Consider the following 27535-nt stretch of genomic DNA (forward strand, 5'->3'; position numbering starts at 1 on the left):
GTAAGACTGAACGGCGATGCAGAGACTGTGTTTATGGGCTGCGTGTATGCATGTGGTGTGCTGAGTGTTGACAGTGGGCAGACTGTGAAGTTGCATATGGGGGCGGAGTGACATCACCCCAGCTGAAAGCTGATTGGACCCAGAGTACCCCATCCCATATCACTCCCGATTCAAAACATATAATTGGCTGATGATGAGGTTGGCCCTTCTGTATGAACTATACGCTACTTTTATGCCCCCCACCTTAAAAAAAAAACCTATAATCGCCCCCCGACACCCATTAGCATGTTGCTATTCAGTCATCTGTAAACAAGCTCTATTGCTGAACAGGGAAATCTGCACCAGTTTGGAACTCAAGAAGTCCAAAAGAGGTTTATAACAACAGTCGAGTGTGTGTGTGCATGTGTGTGTGCCTGAAAAAGATTTACAACAGTAGTTAAAAGGCTAATACAGTCAAGGTACACGGTAAGAGTACGCAATGGCAACCGGCCTCTGCACTGTGCAACGAGGCAAAGTCACTGCCAGGAATTTTTGTCTTAAGGGACAGATAATAGGAATTATTTTTATTATTCGTTTATTATATGCAGGGGTATCCAGGGTTACCCGCATTCCATGCAGTTATATACCTTTATTATGTTCTGTTTGTTTACTCCTGAGCCCTACGTTAATGTCCTGGACACGTGGGGTGGGCGTCCAGGGTTCAGACGCCTGCCAGAGGAAAAACACCCCAGGCTTGGTATACGGGGACTGGGACTGAAGCGGTTCTGCTTTCTTTTGTCGGCCCAGTGCTCCCAAAGCTGTGGGGGAGGGACACAGAGGCGGGGGGCCACGTGCAAGCAACGGCTGGCAGACGGCAGCGTCCTGGAGCTGCCAGACACGTTTTGTCCCTCGCGGGGCCCTACAGCGCTGCGTCCGTGCAATGTGACCGATTGCCCCCCCTGGTGGGCGCCCACGAACTGGTCCCAGGTATGACCGCGACGTTCCAAGGCTTCACTGCTCACAGCAGGGTGATTTCACCATTGGGCCCCTGAGCAAGGCCCTTAACCCCCTCTCCCCCATTTGCTCCAGGGACTGACTCTACTTTATTACATGTACGTTACTTTGGATAAAAGCGTCTGCTAATTGTAATTAATGTAAAAGACAATGTCCTATCATGGAACATGCACCACCACTGAGGTCAGGAAAGCAAAATTTATTACAGCCTGGTGTGTGTGAATGCATATGTGTGTTTTTCTGTATCTCTGAATCCATGTGTGTGAGTAAGGTTTTGTGTATGCATGTGTGTGTGTGTGTGTGTGGATCAGATATACATTACATTGTGAGAACCAAAAGTCTTGTATTTTGTTTGGTTACTTATGGTTAAGATTAGGGATGGGTAGGGGTTAAGGTCGTCATTGTTGGTGTTAGGGTGTCTGTGTGTGTGTCTCTCTGACCGCTCTGTCCCCATGTCAGTGCTCAGTTACATGTGGAGAGGGGACCCAGACTATGCATATGGAATGTCGGCACGACCTGAACGGCGAACAGCGAACCACGGCCCCTGCAGTCTGCACGTCTCCTGCCCCCCCGATGGCCATCCGAATCTGCTCCCCAGGACCCTGCGCCGGTAAGGGGTGGATAATGCGACTCAAAGCCCGGTCCAAATCGACCTCTTCGGGGAACCGTTCTGAGCCATCAACCTGAAATATTTAATATTGTTTTATTGTTTGGCTCCGAGTTTTTATGATTCGGACATTTAAGTTATAAGCCAGACGCATCAGTGTTATTAATTGGTTCTGGAAGCGAGAAGGAAAAACCTCATGCCTGATTTTCACCTCGTTACCGAGGCCCAAAAACAACCTGCAAATAAAAAATGTCAGTCAGCCGAGCCAAATGGGACACGCAGTGATTCGGGTTCCGGGCTTTTCCGCACCGTGGGTAGGGAGCTGGTTGGAGTTCGCTGTAGACGCTGCATACTCAGACACTGCACTGCATTTCCTTTACACTATGGATGAATGGCATGATGGCTGTTTCTTTCCAGGACCACTGGAGCCAGGAAGTGTGAAATTGGGCCCAGGCATCCAGGCCCAGAGAAAAGTGTACATCCAGTGGAGGAAAGAAAAGCGGCTTGAGTTTGTCACAGGGGGCTACGCTTACCTTTTGCCACGTACCTCCGTGGTCCTGCGCTGTCCCGCCCAACGTTCTCGCAAAGACCAGGTCTTGTGGCTGAAGAACGGCAAGCCATTAGCCAGCGTGCCTCATCTTTCCATCACTGCTACGGGCTCCCTGAAGATCCAGCGTATAGCGACACCGGATGCCGGCGTGTACACCTGTGTGGCTGGCCAGGCGCACGAGGACTTCGTCCTGAAGCTCCTCGGCAGCAAGCAGAAGCTGAGCATCCAGGATGATAGTCTCTGGCTCGCCGGAAGCCAGGAGAAGCTCCATCCTGAATCGCCGGGCGCGAGGCTCTCACTGGGCCGCTACGACGCCATCGTCCAGCGGCTCCTGGAGCTGAAGGGCCCCGGGTGGGATGGCCCCATCTCTGGAGATTTGCGGGGCTCAGCTGAGAGGAATATGTCCTCCATGGAAGGGGAGCCTGCTGGAGAGGCCCACGATCCTCCCACACTGGAAGCTGAAACATGGAAGCTGGATGAGATCCTCCGTAATTTGTCCCTTTGGCCCGGAGAACTGGGGGGAACACATGGAATGGAGGTCCTGATCCAGTTACTGGGAGAGCTTACTCGTTACCATGGTGATATCAACGAGTCCGCTCTCCACCACCCCGAAGAACCTAAACGGGCTGCAAACTCACACATACCTACCTCTGATGTCACCACTGACTCCCCCAGGTCTGGGTCTTTCTCACGCTCTCCTGGGGCGTTTCCACAAGCACCCATAATCATCCAGAAGAGCCAGAAGATAAACGACAGCAGGTCCCCTTCAGAGGTCGTGGTCTTTGTGGGGGAGCCTCTGCAGCTGTCCAAGTTAATCTCCAGTGTGGAGATCCGCTGTGTGACACTGGGCCATCCCAAGCCTGCTCTCACCTGGTCCAAAGATGGAGAAGAGCTGCGTTACAGTACCAGGTACCCCAAGCAGGTGGCGCAGCAATTAAACTCTTGTCGTTGCTGAGCAAACTACTTAAATACAGTTAATTTAGTTAAAATTTCGTACATTATTAAATGAACATGGATGAGAACATCTGCTACATAGCTAAATAGAAAACCACATTTCCAAGCATGCTAGTGGCTGGCCAGAAGTTTGAAAAAAGAGTGCTGTGTTTGTACTGAGGACAGTGGCCTGTAGGGGCCAGTAAACCTTCTCAGTTGCTCCAGCCTCTTGGCCAGGTTTCACCATCTCCTCCTGTGTCCGTGTGTGTTTGGGCAGAGTAGGCAGGCTACCGGACGGCTCACTGAGAATCCTGACCCCGGGCAGGGCTGACCAGGGGCTCTACACGTGCACCGCCAGTAACCATGCCGGCACCACCTTCCGCTCCTCTCTGCTGCAGATTGCAGGTTCGAGTGTCCCTCCGCCCCACACCCCGCCTTCCACGGCAATCAGAAACATCTGCCGCTTGCCGCCCGAATCGCTAAACACTGAGCACCTTCAGACGCTCTGCTTTCCAGTGCCAGGCTGCTGGATGTCAAGGCGGGGGGCAGATGTCCAAAGAAAACACAGAGGCAACGGCTGCCTTGGTATCGAAAGCGCAGACAAATGTTTCTTTGTGAGCGGAATATCCAGCTAAAACGTTGCATTGTTTTCCGCCGCGTTTCGCTGCGACACGCAGACAAATGGCCTCATAAATTCTGCAGCGTCGTCTCGTCGGTCGTAAGCCCTGTCGGATTTTATTTAGTAGCTTTCGCGGCGTTGCGACGCGGACAATTGAAAAGCTGAATGGGCGATGACAGGCCACGCTAGCGTGGCGTTATTCATCTTCAGCTTTGTCTTGGCGGCTCCTCACATCCGACGTTCGACGCGGAGGAAGGGCTCTCACGCATCTCCATGGCCCTATGTGTTTGTGCTGTCGTTATATGAGGACACTGGACTCTGTACTGTCTCCCACAGATCTGAGCTTCATACTAATACTAACTCTACCATCCACCAGAAGTCTGTCACTTCATCTTTTCATTATGTATTCCTACATACCACTCTGCTGCTTTCCATCATTGCCCATTCTAAACATTGCAATATGCCCCCAACCCCCCCCCAACTTGTCTATCCATGCCCTGTCCCGGGAAATGTTATTTATCGTCACTTTATGCAGCCCAGTATGTGCTGAATATGATCGGTGTCACAACGAAGCCGCACTTGACTTGACTTGCTTGTTGTCCTTTCTTACAGACGCCACAAACCAGAAGCCCCCCACGGCAGGGACATGCCCGGGGCAAGAGTGCACCCCCAGGTAAGAGGGAGTGACTGCATACATGAACAGCCTTAAAAATGCAGCCACTACTTGCCTGCTCACCCTCCTATTCACTGCTGTCAAAGTGATTTATCGGTAAAAAACTATGACTCAAATGCAGTCCTTACTCAGACTGGGAAGCGTCCCTGTTACCCTGCAGTTTATCATCATAAATGCAAACCATTAAAAACATTAAAAGAAACCCACAGCTGATGTAAGAGCTGAGATCAGCCAGTTCGCCCATAGACATTTTCCCTCGGCATCTAAACCTTTACTGCTGCACAGTACTGCTGCAGCCACCTAGTGGCTGTTGGTATGGCTGCAAGTAAGTACATAAAAATAAGCTTTGCCCTGTCATTAATTTCCTGTTTGACTAACTTACTCCTACTGATCACTGACATATGTATATGTAGGCGTGCATGAATAAGCTACGTATTCATTACTTATCCCTCCACACTCTGCCCAAACCTATGGCACAGGTGGCTGATGTCCCCTTGGTCATCCTGTTCTGCCAACTGCGGCGGTGGGGTGCAGCGGCGCAGGGTGTCCTGTCACCGAGGAGGCCGGGCGGATGGAGTGGCCGCCTCCGAGGAGGACCCTTGCGCCCGGGCAGGGAGGAGACCCCCCGAAAGCCAGCCGTGCAACAGCCAGCCATGCGCGTGGTGGGCTGCCACTGCCTGGGGCCTGGTGAGTCAGTGGCATAGCCCAGCCGAAATTAGGAGCTTTTCAAGACGTTTCTGTGGTTCGGCCTTTATACTTAAATGCTTCACATGACATCATTTTTGCGAGAAATTCCACCAGAGCTGTTTAGATGTCGCACTGCCATTTGCAAGCATTTAGTTTAAGTTTAGTTTTTTTAATTATTGCAAGGGCCTAAAGCTACTAATTGTGCAGTAAAATACCAGTGACAGCATCATAAAAAGCACAGATGCCGCAGAGTTTTTCCATCGATTTTCCTTCATCCGCTGACCAAACAATTTCACTTTAGACGTTCCGTCAAGTGGAAGCATTTTCGCAAGAACCGCGCAGTTCATTGTATCCTTTCCTTGCGCTTTGCGCATTTTAAACTCTGATGTTTACAGGCAGCTGTTTACAAGTTAAAAACACAGCTGTGATAAGACTGAATGAACCACTGGCAGAATTCGCCTGGCGTGTCAAAGACCGCTGGCGGCATGGGAGTCTCTGAGTGCGAGTCTCTGTGTCTCCGCAGTGCCATGGACAGTGCATTGGTCCACGCCTGGCCACACAGTTCAGGCAGGTGTTTTGCCAGGCCTGGAATGGCACCAGGCTTCCTGCTTCAGAGTGCAGAGCCAGATCTAGGTAAGGCCCGACCTTAAGGTCATTTGTCACCCCGGTGACCCCTGTAACACCCCTGTGTGCACACCCCTCTCAGCAGAGCACACTAGTTGCACATATACTTACCTCAGGGAAATCAGATTTTCACATTAAATCTTTGTACTGGTTCATCAAAATAAAATAATACTTGGAAGTGTACTAGCTGACATTTAAGCAAAAGGCCACGCATTGCATGCTCTTGCCATTGCAATGGGATATTTTCTACCTCAGTCATCCTCGGCACATCCTGGTCAGTCACCTGCTGATGTTGACCACAGAAGGTCCTACCCTTCTGCTTGATACTCTCCTCCTTAAGGGAAGAGGAATGATTCACATTATCCAGGTTTTTCTAATTTATAGTCACAAGACAACACTTATAATCCAGGCTTGTAGACCTGAACACAGCCTTAACTGTGCCTTCTTGACTCTGGTGACATGTTTGCCCTCACTCGCCCCCTCCCCGTGACAGGCCAAGCTTGTACCGGAACTGCTCCACCGCAGCATGTGCAGTGCAGTGGCGAACGGGACCTTGGACCCAGTGCACAGCCACTTGCGGAAACCATGGCTTCCAGGCACGCCGTGTGGCCTGCGTCTACCCCCGCGGCCCCCACAGAGCTCCTCTGGGGTTGCATCACTGTCCCCCCAGGGGTCGGCCTTCCAGCTGGAGGCGCTGCAACATCCGGCCCTGCTCTAGCCGTGAGTCCTGCAGTCCCAAACTCCACCCCGCCACCCACCCGTGCATGCATATCCGCATTTCTTAATACTGTTCACTTTACATGCACGCTCACAGTCCATTAATATAGCTGACTGCAGATCAGTGGCTCTCATGTGACATGAAGATTTGCGGATGAAGGTCAGGAACTCTTCAACTGCAGGACCACATGGTCTCCATCTGAAAGCTGATTGGCCCCCTTCCTCTGTCACTTACCAATTCAAAATATACCACTGGGTAATGATAAGGTTGGCTCCTCTGTACTGTATGTGATTATACACATCTCTACTCATTTATCTGAAACTTTTATCCAAAACGACTTACAGATGAGGGTAAGGTTACAATTTACGTATGATCCCTGGGATTTGAGCCCACAACATTCGTGTTATGGTACCTCTTTTTCCTTCCGCCTAAAAAAAAAAAATCATAGAATTGCCCCTAGAACTCAGTATTTTTTATTAAATTAATCATCTGGACTGAAATTAGCATCACATCGGCTGAACAAGAGTTTAAATTTACTCTTTAGAGGACTGTCCTCAAAGCAACGGTTTGGTGGTTTACCGACCTGCTACAGTTGTCGCGTGGTTCCTCTGATAGGGCTGTCAACTAAACTTCATGGACCGGAATGGTGACATGAGCCAGCTGCTCTGTGTTTCAGCAGGCGAGTGCCGGGACAGCACCAGGTACTGCGAGAAGGTCCGGCAACTGGAGCTCTGCTCGCTAGTCCAGTTCAAGACCCGCTGCTGTGAGTCCTGCCAGGCAACATGAGGGAAGGTGCGGACACTGAGTGACACGCAGGACCAAGAACATTTGCAGATCAAAACCTCGACTGCTGGCTTTGGAAAAGGACCCAGCGCAACACACCAAGAGGTCTGACTGTGGAAGAGCGCACGGGGTGACGCAGGACTTTTTGATATCAATGAAGACTTTAATATAAAATTGCTATGGTTTATTTTTGTGTTCTTTCATTCTGCTCCTAGAGTTAGGGTGGGCTAGTGTGATGCTTTGTAGAACATTCTAGAAAATCTCACACACAGAGCAGAAATCCCAGAATCCATCAGTTTCCCTTTTCCTGTACTGTCCCTGTGACGCTTTCTGACAAGGCGCGTGCGGGATGATTAGAGACTGTGAGGCACCACGCTCTGAAGATGGTTCAAATTTAGTGTAGTAAATGCACTGGAAGGCCTGTTCTTCAGACATCCGGTCTAGTTGAACATTTTCAGTTTATATTACAATGTATAGCATGACCACATGCAGACCATGTGTATCACAGACAAACTGAATTTTCCACCTATTTGGATTCTTATGCATTTTTAAAAAATATGCATTAATGACTTTGATTTTAAAAAAAAAAAAGAATAATCATCTGTTTCTAGCCGCATTGCAGTCTCTCCCCGGGTTACGATGGCGTTACATTCCGACAAACCTATCGTAAGGCGAAAATGCATTTTAATACAGTACACCTAACCTAACAAACGCTTACATTACCCTACAGTTGGGCAAAATCATCAGCACAAAACTATTGTATAAATATAGTATTGAATATCTCAAATAATTTAATGAATAATGTACTGAAAGTGAAAATCCCATTGTAAAGTCAAAATATCGTAACACAGGCCATCATGACCCAGGGAGCGTCTGTACTTATCTGCCATCCACATCCCGATCTGAAGAATGTAACTTTGCTGACCGTTTATAGTGTCCATATCATAGTAGGCTGGGGAGTTCAATCGTTTTAGTGGAAACAGTGAACATGAAGACTGAAAACTGCTCTTCTGACAATCTGTTTGATAAAAGCACAGCAGTAAAAATCTGGGCACAAGTTGTGTCATGTTTAAAAAAGGACAGTAATATTGTATTTGTATTTTTTCCAGAGTCAAAAAAAGGAACATTGTGTGAATAGCTTAAATTCCACTGGAATTCCATAATGTCACGTTTGTCCGCATGTATGTTGTAATGGGAATCTGACACAACAGACCTGTTGTAATTTTTTTTCAGTGAGCATTCTGTTGTCATCCGTGCATGTGCATTTATATCAAGAATTCATAGGAAACCAAGTCTTAGAAAGCAGAGGGCCTTGTTCTTAATGTAAATATTGAGAAATAGAAATGTAATGTTGTTTTAAAAGGGAATGTACTGATGGCTTCATAAAACCTGAAGTATATACAGTATTGCGCTTGTTGACAAATCAGAAGAATAGGGTCCAATTTGCATCATGTGTAAATTTTCTCTGCAAACTGGTACTGATTGTAAAAGATCCCCCCCCCCCCTCCCCGGAACCACCACCACCACCCCGGTAACATCGCTTGAGTTTTATTCATATAATATAATTTATTGTGTATGTAATGCAGTTGTGTATGCAGTGTAATCATGGTAACTGTGTCGACACCAGAGCAACTTCTAACTACCACAGTATTTCTCATCCCTCCCTCGCTGCCACATCCTCTTCCCATTGTTTTGGGATATTTACATAAATTCAATAACAAAAGGACCGTTTGTGTGAGACAAAAAGCCAGAGAAATACCTTACATCGGACAGGAACGCCGTTTCATTTTTTTGGGACGATTTTGCTTTTCTGGCTTCCCACTGAGCTGCTCTGACAGATCTCGTTTAATTGTATTTGCACACTAGCTTCCTCTTTCGATTGCCAGCCAGGAAGATGAAATGATAATCGGTTACAGATTCATTTATTTTAGGCCAGTAATTTATACTGGCACAGTGTTGCTGGGGTGACATCCTCATTTGGTTGAAAAAGAATGTTGTTAAAGGATTTCTGCAGTTACGACCAAAGATACATCTCTGTTATCCAGTTCACTTGGCAAGTTCTTATTTTGTCATTCAGCCACATAACACGTCTTTCTTAATCACCAAGATGGTTAAGGAAAAAAGAAGCTGCAACATCTAAATCCAAAGCATTGTGTACATATCTTCTTACTCTGTACGGCTTTTGGAGTTCTCCCGTCGGAACATTGCAGTGTGCTTTCCCCTTTATATTTGTCGCAGACAATGGGTTGAAGTGAATTTGAAATGGATAATCAGGGAAATGTTTCATTGTAATACACGTTTTGTAAATAACTAAAATACTTTTTTGTACCTTCTTGGAACTATTTATTACAGTGTCTAAGTGCAATTGAAATGTAAATGAAAGATTTTTTTTGATAGTTCTGTATGAATATTTACTGGTTTTCCTTTTCCAGAATGCTGTAAACCCTGTGTACAGTGCATGCCATGGACTATGGTTTTATATGTTCGCTGTTTTCTGGCACCCAGTACCAGATTTGAGTGTCCGACTCAATAAAATGATTCCTTTCCAGCTGCATATGTGCTAGTTGTATGTGTCCAGTTAGGGATGTGTTGGGTTGGAGCTTGTGCCAGGCAGCATAGGCTAGAAGACAGAGATATACCTTGGATGGGATGCCAACCCAACAGATGGCACGCATACACTCACTCTTGAGAGCAGAGGCAGGGATCGAGCCCCCCAATCTTAATGGTGTGAGGCAGCAGTGCTAAGAATATATATTTATGTGTTCATTTGTTCTTGTAAAGCTGTACTGCACTATACAGTACGTGCACTACACCGTACGTGCACTCAGGGACGGATTATGGGTTGTGTGGGCCCCTGGGCAAAACGTTCACGAGGGACCCTCCCCCCCACCACCACCACCACCACCACCACCACCACAATTCAAGGGCCCTTGGCAGCCAAATGCCCTCCCTATAGGGTCAGGGGCCCTTGTAGGCAGAGGATCAAAGAATGTAGGCCCTCTAAAATAGACAAACGAAAATACATTGTTGATAAGCGTTGCAAATTGTTTTGGGCTAGGGGCCCCACGGGCCCCCTGCACCCCAAGGGCCCCTGGGCAGCGGCCCCGCTGGCCCGGTCCGTAATCCGTCCCTGCGTGCACTATACCGTACGTGCACTATACAGTACGTGCACTATAGTGTACGTGCACTATACCGTACGCACGTCTGACTTTTAAAATGCTACATTAATCGGCGTGATCGTCGTGCGCCTGCGATGTCCATAGGAAAGGCTGAACAGCGGGTGTTTTGATGCTTTTCTTCCTTCTCCCCAAATGACTTCAACGCAAACCACATCTTGAATGACTTCTTGAATTTCTCTAAAATTTTCAGTTTCAGCTTATGAACTGCGTGTTTTTTTTTTGGTTTTTTTTAAATAAGGTTCCTCACCTTTCCCAAAGGGAATATTAATTTTGGAGCAGAGTTTTGACATTCTAACACAATATCTAGAAATGACAATGTATACTATGTTAAACCTATATGAGCTGGCTGTAATGTGATGTGGTTGTAAGTGACAGTCTAAGCATATCAAATAATACGATCATGTGACTGGACATTACTGTTACATAATTTGGCTGAGTGACAACTCCGACATTTGTCACGTCTGGTCTAGAGTGATTTTGTTACAATTTTATTACTTTTTGCATCCAGCAGGCACTGGACCACAATGGTACTACACGGTAAAATCTGTACAACTTTTTACAACACATTCGTTAGTGAGGTATTTATTTTAAGGTAGGTTAAGCGACTGTATCTTATACAGCGTCGTCTGAATTTGCGCGTAAAGTTTGCGAGTCATACGGCATTCCCGGATCAGCTGACAGTGAGTGAATTAACCATGGGAAACCCACGGGGTCATATATGACCCTTCTGTTTATTTCTGCCTTACATTCAACCCACTCATCAAAGTTAAGAATTTTATTTTGGTTTATAGCCCGTTGTACCACATAGGACCCAGTAACAGTAACATTTAGTGATTACTGACTGAATTAACCAGATTTTTTTCCCACATTAAATATGGCCCCCACCGCGTTTTGAGGTTCTTGCCGTATATGCTGCAAAGATTCACCTGTCAAGATATGAACAGATAAGTGGCAGAAATTTTGCATCACCAGTTATAATTAGATGTTGTAGAACATGTACAACTAGGTTTTGGATGTTTTCAAATGTTTCTGGCAACTGTGATGACGATGTTCCATGTACACAACATCACCCTCAGACAAAAACAGAGGGAATACAGGTGATTCCCAGACCTTACAACCCACCACAACTAAACTTTCTGTGTGTAGTACGGATGGGTTGGCATGTTTGAAGCCCGTGTTTTATCGCTAGCACGTGGTGAATGTTGAAAAGGAAAACTCAATAAATGCATTTTGAAAATGAGAATGTTGCAAAGATCTGGATTTTCCTTCTTTTCTGTCCGTATTTCATAGGTGAAATTGGAACGGCATGAACAGCCCAGCGGGTCGTATACGGTACATTTCACGACTGGGAAAGGGTTCATTTTACAAAACCTGTTTTTGAGCTCACTGTATGATCATTTTAGGCAATGGACATATTTTCCTATACTGATAAAGTGGTCTGGATTCCCCAGGGTTAAATCGGTACAAACCACATAACAAGTCCCAAATTAAACCCTGGGCAGACATGTCAAGCCAGCTAGAGCGAAACCGATGAGACGAGCAATTAAAACCTGAATAACCTGAAAAACGAAACACAGCAAAAAAAGTGGGTTCTGTAAAACAAAACCAAAAAAAGGTTGGGTTTCCTTTAATTGGTCGACAGGGGGGTGGCGACGGCGACACATGCTAAAGAGACAGATTTTTCTTATTTAATATTAATTAAATGTAATAGTTTTTGCCAATAGTAGCGCTCTCATACTGTTGCCATGGGTTGCGTTTACGCCATTTTCGGACCTGTTATATTCAAATTTTAATCTTAAACTCTAGTCATTTTGTATATATATCACTGAGTGTCATTTGTTTTATTTTAGAACAGTACGGCTGGCGTTTCATGAAGTCTGTAGTGTGTGGAAATCAGCTTGTTGTGAGGCAAGGTTTTTTAGCGAGTTTTTCGGTACGAAAATCCCGCCTGTGGCCAGAAAATACGCACGTGAAAGTTCCAGAAACTCTCGCCGTTTTCTCCATGCGCAGGTAAAAATAAGGAAAACTGCCCCCATGTACAAAATGTTGCTTTCAGGGCTGTTTCTAGTTAAGCCTGCATGTCTTGCGTGGACTGTTAAATGCAAAAAACTGAAAGTCTGCTTGGGTATTTGATGGACATTTCAAGGTGGTTAAGCTGAAAGGCTAAATCGTTAACGTTACCGAAAAATGTCCCAAGTTCCCTATGTAGTGAATTGATCAGATAAGATAAGCCTTAATAAAATTTCCCACAATTGGGAAATTTGCATTGTTGCAGCAGCAAAATGGACAATCAAAGAAGAGTAAATGCAGCACAACCTGTAAGCTATATAGCAACTATTCATTATTCAGTATATATGTGAATATATACAAAAGTGTATATGTAAAGACGCCTGGTAGCAGCAACATATTATTTATGACCGTTACTTGCTGCTTCATTAGTTTAGTTAATACTAGTCAGCCAAGCGACATTACATGCAACACAAAACCTTTCATCTGTTTGCCAAGTCAAAGTATTATTTTATATAGATTGTCTGGTTTTACTTTTCATTTTCTGTAGGAAGCCATTACTGGCCAAGATGACGATCGATGATAGATAAAAGCCGGAATCGACTCTTTAGCCAAAGATGACTGTGGCAACAGCGCTTTCTGATCCGCCATACATCAAAGACACTGATTAATACGAAATAAAAAATTTAAGGACGGCAGTAGAAAAAAAATAGGAAATAAATAGGAATTTCCATTATGCAATCCATCTTTTGTGTTTATAATCTAGTATAAGTTTTTCCAGTGTAAAGAAAGTTTCATTGTGATTATGAGTAGATCAGACTGGAACAAAATGGACTTAACTTCCCTGGTGTTTCATCATTAAGTGGTTTGTCGGCCCCTGTGACTTACGTCGCAGCTTTCGCTAAAAGGGAAGGAACAAGAAGTCTTCATATAGCACTAAATCACTGGACAGTGCTTCACATTTCCACACACCCCTGAACCGGTTGCATTACGTCCTCTCACTTGTTTAGTTCAACTTAGAGGGGAAAAACATTTGTCTACAGAAATAGATCTTAAGGCCTCTGTGGAAGTGAAGTGTTGCGAATACCTTGGCGTACAGCATGACGAGAGAACGTCACTGCCGGAGTTTCTGTGTTTTGAAGAAGGATAAACAATCGGGTCAGACGAGATGGCTGTGGGCCGCCTTTCCCTAAAAGACATGGCTGCCGCGCCAGCGCTGAAGCAGTCCGCAGGAGCGCGTCTGTGATGGCGGCAGGATTGCAGCTCGGCGGCCAGACCGAGCCCAGCTTGAGGGTGCTGAGGCAGTGCAGGGTCGTGCTTGTAGACCAGCTGGAGGAGCACATCGGGTCCCTGCTGGAGCAGCTGCTGCTGAGGGACGTTTTCACCCGGGACGACCGGGAGGAAGTCCTGTGTGAGGGGGGACCTCGGGCCCAGGTCCGAAAAACGCTGGACATTGTGGACTGCAAGGGGGAGGAGGCCGCAGCAGAGTTTCGCCTTCTGTGCAGCCGCCTGAAGGAGCCTGGACCAGTGAAGCAGCAACAACCAGATAGTAAGAAAGCCATTTCAGAAGCTCCTCTATTATCGCTTATAATTAGGAATTCTTAATACAAAAGCTTTTCGGTATGTTTTTATACCAGCTCACTTTTATCAACAACCAATTACAGTTTTATTGCTTTATAACTGTGGGTGCTCTATACATCATATTAGGATCCAATGTTAGGTTGAACGATAGTTTTCACAAAACAAAAAAAAATGTCAGGCGGCACCACCAAGAAATATGTTTTACAATTATTATTTTCAAATTAAAACTTATCACGTAAGAATTTAAGTGTCTACAATACATCAGACATTGTTAAATCCTATTTGTTTTGGGTTATTGTTTTTTTTTACATTTATGATTGGTGGTCATATTAATTATGATTGTGGCACCTGTCTTCTCAAGCTCTTTTCAAATTAAACAGACAACTGCTTGGACACCAGCATAAACTTTTGTCCTTCATATCAAGTGTATGCATGGCATGCGAGTTTAATAAAAAGGGTTTTATCATATTACAATATTTTTATGGTTTTCCATGGATTGTCCCACCTGACTGAACTGCAAGCCTCTGCTTTAGCTGAAATGATAATTTTTGTAAATATTTGAGTTAAATCCACTAACCTTTTAACTGAAGATCACTTGGGTCTTCATGACGTAACATCCATTCCACTGCTTTTTAAAAGGAAATTTCAATAAAAATCCCCTTTTCCCGGTTATGCTGCCTGACATTTGAGGCAGTGTGAATTTGTGAACAAAAGTTTTTTGAGTTATCTTAATGGTTTTCAAACCAGTGTTTTGCGGCTTTTTATCCGTTTAAAGGTTTCAAACACAGAATTATGCTTGACTATTTTTTTTTTGAATTGCTTAAATAGAATAGTTTTCTTACTTTGCCTGTTTGTTCGATATGGATTTCGATTATTTGGCGTTTTTGGACTTTGAGGTACATAAATGTTGCATGTATATAAATACACATTAAAGATGTTTCATACAATGATACCATGTATTCATTTTTGAATAAATACATTAAATGTATTTAGACTCGGACACAAAAAAATATGCATATCATTAACCAATTAAAATCCTCTATTCTAGACTACAGTAAACTGATACAAAGGCACAAACAGACCCTCAAACGGAGAAGTGAATATATGCTTTACTACAACACTCGCCATGGTGAGAAAATCCTCTTCTCTGAACACTACATCAATCTCTTGCTTATGAAAGGACATCGCAGCCTTGAGCTCAAAAAGCATGAAATTGTAGCTTTTGGACAACAGCGCATTTCCCTGCAGTGTCACGCATTTGAACAGAAAGTGATTAAATCGACAGACCTGTTTTCGGATACAGCTGGAAGCCGACCAGCCAAGAAGATTCTTGTAACGGGTGTAGCAGGTATTGGTAAAACGGTTCTGGTCCAGAAGATTCTGAGTGATTTTGGAAACAACCAGGCGCATTTGGGCTTTGACTTTGTTATCCACCTGACCTTCAGGGACCTAAATTTAATCAAACAGCCAATCAGCCTTCGGGAACTTCTTCTACAAAAAAATGGCCATCTTGCCAAGGAGATGGACACCATCCTGTCCAATGAAGACAAGCTGCTGATCGTGTTGGATGGGTTTGACGAGTTCAGGCATTACAGAGAGTGTGAGGTTGAGGAGTTTGTGACAGAGCCTGATGAGAAGGAAGAGGTGGTGAAGGTGCTGTCCAGTCTGATGCAGAGTGAGCTCCTTCCAGAGGCGTCTGTGCTGCTCACAAGTCGACCTACTGCCATTAGCCACATACCTATTGGCTGTATCGACTACTTTGTGCTCCTTACTGGCTTCTCCATGGCAGAAATTGAAGACTTTTTCCTCCGATACTTTGAAGAACAAACTCTTGCCCTGAAGATGTTCAATTTTGTAAAAGCTAACAATCCACTGCTGACCCTGTGCTATATACCTGCATTCTGCTACATTGTGTGCACCGTTTTGAATGACAGTGATGGCTTCTCTAGCGGGACGCCAAAAACCATGACCGACGTCTACACGCAGTACTTGGTGGCCCTGCTGCGGTCACACTCTCGGCCCAGGTTGGGGTTACCCCACGCTAATGCTGAGAGGTCAGAACAACTGTCTGAGACGATTTCCAGCTTGGGCAGGATAGCCTATGTCAAACTTCTGAGTCACGAGACCCTCTTCTACGGTCACAGTGCTGAGATCCAGCAGCTGGCAAACAGTGATTTGATCAGTGCGTTTTTGGATAAGACATTAGCTCAAGAGCCTGGTTGCATGGAAGACGTGTACTCATTTGCACATTTCACCATCCAGGAATTTTTCGCAGCTCTCTACTACACCCTGGGAGATCAACTCTCAATGGACGTCCTTGACCCCAGTACTGACATTGGTCAAGAGATGAGCTTTGGGTATCTTGACCTGTTCAAGAGGTTCCTCTCAGGGCTGCTTGCCGAGCGTAACTGGAACCTCCTCTCGCGATACCTGCTGCTGGAGAGGAGTCAAAAAGCAGAGGCCTATCTGCCTGGTTTGCTGACAGAGATTGAGAACTTCTGTGAAAATGGGAGCCACATACTAAATCAGCTCCACTGTTTCTTTGAACAGCAAAATGACTCCCTGGCCAAGCAGATCCACGCCAAGGTGCTGCGTGTGAATATTAGCAACAACACCCTGTGCCCAATGGATTATACTGTGTTAAAGTACTTTTTGAACCTCATGGATGGTGAGATATCTGAACTGGATCTGACAGCAACCAATATCACCTCAGAGTCTCTGAGGGACTTAAAGCCATACCTGCTTAGGTGTGAGAACCTCTGGTGAGTTTACTTGTGACCAGTGACCTCTGATACAGTACCCAAAGAAACGGAATTGTAATATGTCATATGCCAGAAGAAACGTCATAGAGAAAATGTATATATGAAAATGTGGAATATTAACTCTCGAATTTGTATTTTGGAGTTTGTGTGGTTTTTGTCCTGCACTCCCAACATATCCTTCTGTTAATTTGGGTGGGATTGGAACAATCTGGTGTTGGATTAGTGGATATGATGGATGGATTGAATATTAACACTTCCTTCACAATTCAGGATTGGGGAAAATAATCTTGACACTGAAGCAGTCCATGTGCTTGCTGAGATTTTGCAGTCAACAAGCAAGCTACTGATCCTAGGGTAAGGGGACTCTATTCATGGAAATGTTGAGCAGTGCTTATTATTGAATGTATTGCTTTGATTATCGAAGTGTATTAACAAACAGTATTTGAAAATGCATATTTGAATCTCATGTCCCCTACCTTGTGTGCCGTGCTGCCTGGGGTGTTCCATTTTAATTTAACAAGTGGCCTTTGCATCACCATTTTTGATTTTCATGAAGTCTGGCATGTGAATTACAAATACCTTCTAGCACTCAGAAATGTTTATTATTTTTATTAAATTTCCCATTTAAGATATATATGCCTTTACTACGCAATAAGTACGTTTTTTTTCTTTCATTTTTTCACTTTTTCAGTTAATGAAGAAGCACTCTTTACCTGTTTCAAACAAAAATGTGTTATTCAGATAACTAAAGTAGCAAAAAATGTAGTTTGTTGATGTAGATGAACTCTGACCTTGAAACCCATGACGAACTACTTCCCAATAAGCTGTAATTGTCAAGTGACAGCTCTTAGAACACTCCGTATTAAACATTTTTGCTACCCATTGTGTAGAAAAGGCATTCCGAAAGGGAAATAAAACATATATATTTCTGAGCACTACAAAGAATGCGTTACTCACACGCCAAATTTCATCAAAGTAAAAAAATGGTGATGCAAAAACATTTCTGGACATTTGTGTAATTAAAATGGAGTGGTATGTCTGAGACATGTTCCAGGCACACGGTGACCCTGTACAATAAGCTGTTATGGAAGATGAATGGACGGATGTTTATTATAGTTCTATACTACATAAACAATGAAACCACATTGCTCTGATGATACAATAATGATGAATATTTTACTGCTGTCATGCAAATAACCTACAACCTGGTTCACATTTAGCATTGGCTGGACTCACATTACAGATGACAAAATGCTGATTCTAACTCAAGCTATGAAAACAAATCAAACCATGACAGAGATATGGTAAGTTCCTCCAGATTCTTTTCAAGTAATACGTTGATATTTATAAAATGCATATATTTCATCAATTCTACTACATGTTTCTGTACAGTCCTGAGTTTTGCAGCCTATTAAAATACCTCGAAGATAGTGTAGATTTCATTCGTCTAGGTAACCATCTTTTAATTTCACAAAATTCAGCCTTTCTAGATTATGGCTGATCTATCTTTCCTTCATATATTCACAGGATGGAAGGAAACCAAGTGACATATCAAGGCCTGTCTCCATTTACTGATCCCAACTCATTCACCTCTCTAGATAAAGTTGTGTAAGTTTTGTGATCTTGCTGTGGTTATTATAACATTCCCATCTGCTCTTTCCACATAGCTTCCATTTGGCTTGTCATGAGACAGTTTTTTTTCACAACATTGTCCTTTTGAACAAAACAATGTGTGTTCAATGAGCGTAGAATGTGATACCAGTTAATCAGTAATTGTTAATGCACTGAGTCTATGGGACGATATTATTAGCCATCATTTACATGCAATTGAATTATGGGGAATGTAAAAATGATTACCCTCCTGCAGCGCCATTTGGAATAACATCAGTCAAGAGGAAACGGACACCCTCAACAGCACCTTTGGCGACTCACGGGTAATTATTAGCTTCACTGGGGATACTATTTGGGAGGAATGGGCCAGATGGGTCCTCCAGAGATGTGAAGTTAGCACGAATGAGAAGCTATTGACAATCCTTGGCAAGATTTGTAATAAATCCCTCCTTCGAGTGGAAATACACTGGGTGAAGGCATTCTGCAAGAAACTGAATCAACTGATCAAGACGAGGATAGAGGATAGTGCCGACGACGACGAACGACGTAAGCTGGCAAAATTCGAGAAAATTATGTTATGAGAGTTTCCCTAAAAGTAGAAACATTACGCGTCATTGTACATCTGTAACGGGGGTAACTCATGTATAACAAAAATCCATAGATTCTTCTTAATTTTTTTTTTTTTAAAGAAAAGGTGCTGATAAGGATTTTTATATTTGTACTTTGCTAAATAATGTTTTTCATTGTATTTAAATGGAACCTTTAACTCATTGTATGTTTTTTTATGCATGTTTGAGATGTTAAAAAGTTCCGACCTGCAAAATAAATAACTTATTTAAAAGTGGAAGGATATATTCATGCATGCATTTATTCCTATGAAAAACTGAACTGTCCGCGCGCCTGACTTATTTCGCTGCGTTCGGCCGACGTCATCACCACGCGCCGGCGACGTCCACAGGAAAGACTGAATGGCCGATATATTCAAATCTTCAATTTCCAGTCTACTAACTTTTCACGTATGTAGGAACAACCGAATGTTTTTTGTTTTACTCTAAAACACTGCGGCGGGCGTCTCGTGCAGTCTGGACTGTGTATAAATCAGTTTATTCTGAGGAAGTACTTGTTAGCGAGTCAGTTTTTGGTTAGAAAATCCCGCCTGCAGGCAGAAAATATACACGTGAAAGTTCCAGAAAGTCTCAACGTTTTTCTCCATGCGCAGATAAAAATTAGGTAAATTCTCTCAGAAACCATATGCAATATGCTACTTTTGCGTGGCATATAGTTAGTAAACACTTTGTGTGTGTTGCTGTTAACTTAGCTGGTTAGCCAAAAACGTTTCAGGTGTTTTATATGAGCGACTGCTCTGAAGTTCAGTAAGCTTTCTAGTTGTACTTTCTAATCTTTAGTCAACTGTTAATAACTGAAAATCTTTTGTGTACCAAATGTGTATTTTAAACCGATTGAAGGTGAATAGCTAAGATGATAGTTTACGTTTACGAATATGTAAGTTGCCTAGGTGGTATCTGCATATAAGTTATGAATGCATTACTTGCTACTATTTGAACTCGGATAACACTAGTTAATCAAGCGAAATTAAAAGCAATTCAAGGCTTTTTATCTGTGTGCGAAGACAACCACGGCGTACGTTTGTGCAGATTTAATAGTTGGAATTTTCTATAGGGAAGCCATTAATGGCTAAGACGATGATCAGTTCTGAAAAAAACCCCGTTGGAAGCGAATCCTCGGCCAAAGATGAAGGGGGGAAGAAAACGGAGAGCGAGAAGAAGAAGCGATCACGGGTGAAGCAACTGCTGACCGACGTGAAGAAGCAGGTGGAGTTCTGGTTTGGGGATGTCAACTTGCACAAGGACAGATTCCTGAGGCAGCTCGTGGAACAGTCCAGGGATGGATGTAAGTGTCATTAATGAATGCAGTATGATGTCTATCCAGTTCATATATAGTATTATGCAAGTTGTTTGTTGCATTTTGGTTCACTCTCGTAGTGCTTTGTACAAAGAATTATCCTGAATTCCTCTTAAAAAATCCACCTGTACCAATGGACAACGAGAGAACACGGAGTTAAACCTACACAGCTAAATGCATCCAATAATATCTGTAGTAGTCTTAGAGCTTTTTGAATAAAATGGATGTGCATAAGTTTTCTTTGATATATGATGACCTAAGATTTGTATTGATATTCCCCCATATGCATTCTGTTAAAACAGCTTGTTAATCTGTTACATTTTTTTTGTAGATGTTGATATTTCTGTTTTAACTACGTTTAACCGGATGAAAAAGATGACTACTGATATCAAGCTGATTGCAAGAGCTCTGAAAAACTCATCTGTGGTTGAGGTAGGCTGCACCAAATCTTGGACAGTAGTATGGGAATTCTGTTTATCTCCCCAGAAAAATCAGCATAATGACCGACAAGCAGTACAGAATGTTTGGGTTTAAGATGTCACCATTAAAGAGTGATCACTTTCACTTTCAGATCAACTTGGAAGGAACAAAACTGCGTCGACAGCATCCTCTTGGAGAGGATCCAAAAAATGTAGACCAGCGTACAGTCTATGTGGTAAATGTCTGCTGTATGTGTATCATTGTCATACACCGTGAAGGTTTTTGCAAAGCTGTGCACCCACTGCATGTACTTCTAATAGATGCCATAATCAAGGTATGCAGAGAAGTAAACATGGTTTTTATATTTCGCTCTTCGATGGTCCTGCCGTTCTGAGTCTGCTTTATGTGAATGCCTGCTTTTTGTACGTAATCCGAATTTCTGTGAACATACTTTTGCTTGTATTTTATTTTATTTATTTTTTTTCCATGCTGCACTCTGGGGCTACATTAGGGGTATAATGGGGGGTGTTTGGGGGATTTGGAAATTGTTCATTTGTTCCACCTATGGTAATTTACGCCATTTAGTGGCATGGTGTTTGATCATTGTGCTTTTTTTTTGCTTTTGTATTCCTGTTTTGTAGGAACTGTTGCCCAAGAATGTAACTCACAGTTGGATAGAGCGGGTGTTTAGTAAGTGTGGGACTGTTGTGTATGTCAGCGTTCCCAGATACAAGTCTACTGGACAGCCGAAGGGGTTTGCCTTCATTGAGTTTGAGAAAGAGGAGCAGGCGCAAAAAGCAATAGAGGTACGGAAAATGTGGAGGTATATGTCTGGGCTTTGTTATATTAAATGGTCCATTTACAACGCTTATTTGTAAAGCTTGTGCGTGGACTTGAAATGTCGGGTTTTTAAGGTCTTGTCTGAATCAGTGAAATTCACATTTATTTTTTTATTTGTTCTCCAAACCGTTCACTGTTAAATGGGGCCTCTTTACTACCCCACCCTAAGATGCTGAACAATCCTCCTGAGGATGCTCCTAGGAAAGCAGGTATCTTCCCAAAGACCAAGAAGAGCAAGCTCATCCCCCTCCAAGCACCTGAGGAACCTGCCCCAGGTGGGTGTGGCAGACGTCTCTGGTTCGTTTTCTCCAGGGTACAAGGTTGGGAGACGCGTGTCTTAATCACACTAAAAGTTCTTAAAGTTAATTATTAAGGATGTATATTTTCTGACTAGTAGGTTGTAGGGTCAAGTGCAAGGAGAACACTTGTACTCTTACACGAGTGGTACCTTCTATTTTTACTTTTGAAAGTTGGGAAAAACTTTTATTGAATAAATATGCTGCAGTATGAATGTATAGAAGTGGTTTAATATATTTGTAATATATTGGAAAAAGTGAAATGCTGTCTGTGAGTGTTTTTGTATAGCTGCAAATAAAAATGCTTGGCCGGCGAATACTCTCTATCTGTAGAGGAGGAGAAGAAGAAGAAGAAGAAAAGGAAGCAGCGCGTCAATCAGAAGGAGAGCAGCTTACAGCCTGCCCCTGAGATCAAGGAGCCTGGGGCTGAGATGGAGACGGAGGCCACTGACAGGAAGAGGAAACGCAAGGAAGATCCCCCGGAGAAGGACAAGACCTCGGAAACCCAGAAGACCCTGGGCAAGCAGGAGAAGAAGAGGAAGAGATCATGCAGTACAGAAGGCTCTGGAGCTGATGGCCAAGGCGAGATGCCATCCAAGATGAGGAAGATGAATAAGGTGGAGGAAGTCGCCAATGAGAAGTCTGCTGCGGAGGTGGAGATGAAGAGTAAGGTCACGTCCTATCAATGGAGTTTTTTGTGGTTTGTCAGAAAGCTTGATGAGAAAATATATCGAATTTCCAGTATTTAAGGAAGAAGTCTGAATAATGATACAGTTCAGTAGAACTCAGATTTTTAGATTGTCGTTTGATAGCAGTTGAAACTGTTTGGTGTCCTACCAAAACTACATTGGGGGGACAGCAGATTTTGGCCTGTATGTTTTTAGATCTGGAAGCTAACGAGGAGACTGGGAAAGAGGAGGAACATAAGAAAGACGACTCCATATTAAAAGCCAAGAGGAAAAGAAAAAGGAAGCACAACGAGAGACTTAAAATTGGCGAAGAAGTCATTCCTCTGAGAGTTCTGTCCAAGTGAGTGTATTGCTGCCAGGCCCAATCAGTGGCTGTGCCGACGTCAGGCTTTCCACGTATGCGATCACTTCCCATTGGACGATTCTCCTCTGTTCTATCCATGACAGGAAAGACTGGCTCAAGCTGAAGCAGGAGTATCTGACACTGCAGAAGCGTAGCATGGCCTCACTTAAGAAGTCCGTGATAGAGATCAATCAGAAGGGCGCTGACCAAATGGAGGTTGAAAGCATTCTGCAGAGCACGCAGCCTGTGGGTAAGTTTGCTGCCAGAGTTCTTTAATGGAACAAAGGTATTGACTTAAATTTATTGTTTTACGGCTGCGTAGGATCTTAATTTTTTGCTTCTTGCTGCATAATAATAACAAGGGTGTATAGCTACTTTTCGGCTTTTTTCCCCCATCTGTTGAATTTATTTTTCCTGTTCAGTGCTCAGGTGGTAATTATATCACAGAAAGCTAATGTTATGCCAGTCTAACATTTTCTGTTAAATCCTAATCTTATTATTACTTTTTTTTCCCTTTGGAAACTATATTAGGAAGCATCTTTAAAAGTATAGTGGTATCTCAGAACTCGAACTTAATCCGTTCAGAACTTGGGTTCGAATCCTAAAAAGTTCGAGTTCTGATCAAATTAATTGGTTCCCAGCCCCAAAAAATTACACCTAAATGTTTTTTTTAGCATTTAAGCATAAAATAAGCTGGGTAAAACAAGAAGAGCATATACTAAACGCATTTATCAAAACGGTAATTTGTAAAGCAAGAAAATAAATGTATCCAAACAATGTGTAAAGTTAAAAAAAACCAATGACACCTTTTTCATAAACCCAGACACAGGGGCAACACTAGACTATGCCATGAGGTCCATTGTTTATTTTTATTATTACTCTGTATTCCTTATTTTGTTCATAAATCGCAAACTTTTAGGTTGTAACATTTGTGCAACTAAAACTAGTTTTTGGTGACCAATGGCTTCCAAAATGATGTAAAGTACAGTGTATTACCTGATATTTTCAATAAAAAAAGCACTATCACCAACAAACGATGCTGTCACAGCGAATGCGAGGCTGAGACTGAAGCGTTACCCTTTGTTTCCGCTGACAGACGTGCCGCATGACTCATTTCCGTACAAGTTACCTCGGGTCGGCGTTCACGGTTCGACTTCTGAGATTCAGATCGAGTTCTAGGTCATTTTTTTGTTTTCGAACTGGTTGGTTTCGACTTTTTAGAAATTTGAGTTTTAATCAGTTTGAGTACTGAGGTACCACTGTATGCAAATTTCTGACGGAATGCACATACATCCATCCAGTACTTCTAATTACACCATTTTTCTGTGGCTCTCAGCTTCTAACAAAACTCCCATCGGTGAGAAGGAAACTTCCCTTGGTCCACAGTTTGAGAGTGGAGTCATCATCAAGATCACTCACAGTCAGCCATTGCCTGGCAGAAAGTTCATCAAGGTACTGTTTCTGGGTCCATAGCAGGAATTTGAATTGTTAGCTTCTACAATATGTTTTCTCTCAATTTTTTTTCTGGATTTGTCTAGTATAAAATTATATGATTTTGATGGTTGAGTGTATTAACTTGAATTGTCTGTGTAGGATGTTCTCTCGGAGGTATCTCCTGCGGTATATGTGGACATCTTAGAGGGGGACGCCGAGGGACATGTCCGCTTTAAGACACCTGAGGATGCCAAGGCTGTCATCTTGGCCCACTCCAAAATCCAGAAGAAGCACAGTTGGAAGCTGGAGATTCTTTCTGGTGGGTGCTGCAAAGCAAATTGTACTTTATTCTATGGCTGGGCGATATCATATTGATATATCACACATGTGCAATAATCACCAGAGATTCAGATGACAGGCAAAACATTTGGCCAGACTTTTTGATACTATATGTTCATTTATTTACGGCCACGGTTTGGTGAGCAGTTTAGTAATACAGGTAAAATATTGAGGCATTTTATGACTAAGTAATCAGTATAAATTTGGCACATCCTTAATAAACGCGTCGGACTTTTAAACTGCAAAAAGTAGCGCCACACCACCTACGTCTTTTTACCTTGTTTATCCACAATATCTCCTCTTTTAAAAGATGTCGTGGCTGCTGAGCTGTTCCTTTCTTCACCACCTTTTCAGTGCTGATCCTATTTTATTCTGAAGAAAATTCAAAAGTGTTTTTTTTTTCCCCCTCTCAAATCTTAGTGCGAGGGATTATATCACCAAACTATATAATGATTTGTAAGCCTAGACAATGGTAGTAATGTGTGTTTTTAACAGTGCATTTAACAGTCCTCTGTCTTCAAAGGTGACCACGAACAAAGGTATTGGCAGAAGATTTTGGTCGACAGACAAGCCAAACTTAATCGTCCCAGGGATAAAAAACGTGGCACAGAAAAGGTAGGTCTGGTCTTGATTGTGCTGGAGGTGGACTTAATGTTTTTTGCGAAGAAAGTTGTTGCATTATATTCATCGTTATCAGTGTATTCATTCATTGATATAGTTGGATATTCCTAGACCTTTGGTAACTTGGTGTTTGAGTGCTTTAAATAACTTGTCAGTGTGTCTCTGGAACTTTCCAGCAGATGTCTGTCTATGTGGTTTCCATCGCACCAAATGTTAATTGGAGCTGTTCAGGCTGATACATTTTTTCCTCGTTTCCCACAGCTGATTGCCAAGGCAGAGAAAATAATCATCGCCAGGGCCAGAGAGGCCAGCAAGCACATCCGTTTCTCAGATGACTGAAGATGGACTGGAGGGACTGGAGCTCTGTGCAGTGTTCGCAGTCTTAACTGTGCTATTGACATTTCTCCAAAAACAACTTTACCAAGCAAATGTGCCAGGATTGTCTGAGTGTGGCATCACGTTTACTGAGCAGAAACCTATTTTCCCCTCTTTTCCCCTCTGGGACATCCGTTTTTGTCTGCAGCTAGCTTAATCTGTGGAATCGGGACCTAGACTTAAACAAATATCGAGTAGAAGTGCACCTCATCTGAAAGTCATTTGACTTCTACTTGTGGTTTAGAAATTACCCATATATAAAACTCATGATTCATGAGGTTGTACTTGTTTTACAGCCTTTGAATCTCCAAACTAAATGTTTTTTACAAACCTTATAAGAATTATATTTGAGGTAGTTATCTGAACACTTTAATTTTAATGAAGGGTTGTGTCGTGAAAAGCCGGTTGCAGATTGAATGTTGCTGTAGTGAAATGGTAGGTCATTTAGTAATCTGTGAATTTGTATATAATGTAAATATGTACAATGCATTTCGCACCATTTTCTGTTTTAATTGCCTTTTAAACTGCTCTGTCTTTCATGTTAAATCAATAAACATCCTCACTGGGTGAGCTTCTCTTGTTCATTTCAGTATTCCCTTTAGTTTGCAAGAGGTGTAGTAAGGTTACACGAATGCCCTCAGTGGAGGGTGCCGCTAAATGGGGCCCAGTATGAGTTTAAGGCAGAGTCGACCTATTTGTGATTATTCTTGTGATTTCGTTACCCTGTTTAAACAAGTTGTATTTAGCTAATTCCTTTATCTCACTTCCCCATATGTTCCTTCTCTTTCCACGTATCCTTGACCACTAACATACATGCATTTCTTATATTGTTTTCTGCTGCAGCCTTACGTCTTGGGTCAGATCTGTACCTCGATCAGGTCTTTTTGCAGAATAAGCTATCGTGCCAAAATACATTAGTTCGTCTTATCTACAAATGAAAACCTATTACTTAAGCGAGCTTGCATTATGTTTTGTATATCGAATGTTTCAAGGCGGAAGTTAATCGTTGCGGTCGTCATATTTGAATGAACAGTGTTATCAGTTTCATTATTAATTACTGATTGAATTTGCATTGAATTCACATGACCATGGATTTTTCTACCATACCGTAACACTTGGTTTTTAAATGAGTCTTGGCTGATCGCATCACAAACAAGCAGCTGAGACGCATCCCTGTTTACACCTATCATGCGTCTCCAAGGTGTCCGGCTAACCGCTTGTTTTTAGATTTCCTTGTTAGCTTTTCAAGTTTTCCATATTATTTAGACCATGTATAGAGTGTTCAGAACACGTCACAGTTATTGTATTTTCCTTGCCTGGGCATTCAAGACGCATTAGCGATTACACTACAAAGACATGTGGTCTAGTCGTTTCAGTAACTGGATCACAATACGTCTTGGTTCACGTAACTAAGATTTACTTACAGGCGCTTTTATAATTGTTCTGGTGTTCAAGATATTCGGTCAATAAATCTGTAATTAATTTTTAAAAAGAAGAGGAAAATGAATAAGGCTCAAATATATTGAAGTTCTCACTCTCTTGCGCCAGTGATCCGAGACTTGGGGACAATGGCCGCGCGACTTATCTGAGATCAAGGTTTAAATAACTTTTGGTTCATAACAGGACTGCAGGACTCTTCCGTTTAAAACGGATTTGTGAAAATAAATAAACATTTTAAATGATCCCGAGAATGTAAGAAGGATAACTTCCAAATCATTAACAGATCATTCATTATTGAATTTGTATTTATTGTATTGGTTTGCAGATGTTATAATCGAGTATGTTCGTCTGGACGGAAACTTCTTGTGCAAAAGTTAACAGTTATTTGGTGCATAAAGAGGGTCGGTGAATTATGATGGATATGAAAGGGTTATTGACACGTTTTGCATGCCTGAGAATAATCGTACTTTGCCCGGGAGCTATTCCCG

At 42.9% G+C, this 27535-nt stretch overlaps 2 protein-coding genes across 13 annotated transcripts in view; both read left to right on the forward strand.

The window, feature by feature from the left end:
- LOC125704650 (ADAMTS-like protein 1) overlaps positions 1-9741 on the forward strand; it is a 112173-nt gene extending 102432 nt beyond the window's left edge. For 3 of the 4 annotated variants that reach the window (XM_048970528.1, XM_048970530.1, XM_048970531.1), the window contains 9 exons: positions 787-966; positions 1453-1603; positions 2018-3059; positions 3361-3488; positions 4315-4375; positions 4855-5062; positions 5586-5695; positions 6180-6406; positions 7081-9741. In XM_048970528.1, the coding sequence (XP_048826485.1) occupies positions 787-966; positions 1453-1603; positions 2018-3059; positions 3361-3488; positions 4315-4375; positions 4855-5062; positions 5586-5695; positions 6180-6406; positions 7081-7190 (2217 nt within the window). In that variant the 3' untranslated portion in view covers positions 7191-9741. The remainder of the gene's footprint in view (positions 1-786; positions 967-1452; positions 1604-2017; positions 3060-3360; positions 3489-4314; positions 4376-4854; positions 5063-5585; positions 5696-6179; positions 6407-7080) is intronic. The other variant, XM_048970529.1, reaches the window with a different exon arrangement.
- A 2100-nt stretch (positions 9742-11841) lies between these two features.
- On the forward strand, positions 11842-26174 carry larp7 (La ribonucleoprotein 7, transcriptional regulator). 9 transcript variants are annotated; one of them, XM_048970540.1, is made up of 14 exons: positions 18663-18873; positions 19286-19557; positions 20008-20238; positions 20582-20682; positions 20822-20905; positions 21312-21476; positions 21680-21785; positions 22140-22472; positions 22691-22835; positions 22943-23088; positions 24175-24290; positions 24432-24591; positions 25135-25226; positions 25494-26174. In XM_048970540.1, exons 3-14 carry the CDS (start codon positions 20019-20021, stop codon positions 25569-25571), a joined length of 1746 nt encoding a protein of 581 aa, XP_048826497.1. In that variant the 5' UTR covers positions 18663-18873; positions 19286-19557; positions 20008-20018; the 3' UTR covers positions 25572-26174. The 9 variants fall into 9 exon arrangements, 6 of the variants coding, with proteins under 6 accessions (XP_048826494.1, XP_048826497.1, XP_048826495.1 ...); XM_048970538.1 differs by having other exon boundaries at positions 19286-19343; XM_048970543.1 differs by lacking the exon at positions 19286-19557.
- The last annotated feature ends 1361 nt before the right edge of the window (positions 26175-27535 follow it).

Source organism: Brienomyrus brachyistius, chromosome 12, assembly GCF_023856365.1.
Source record: "Brienomyrus brachyistius isolate T26 chromosome 12, BBRACH_0.4, whole genome shotgun sequence".
Lineage (NCBI taxonomy): Eukaryota > Metazoa > Chordata > Actinopteri > Osteoglossiformes > Mormyridae > Brienomyrus > Brienomyrus brachyistius.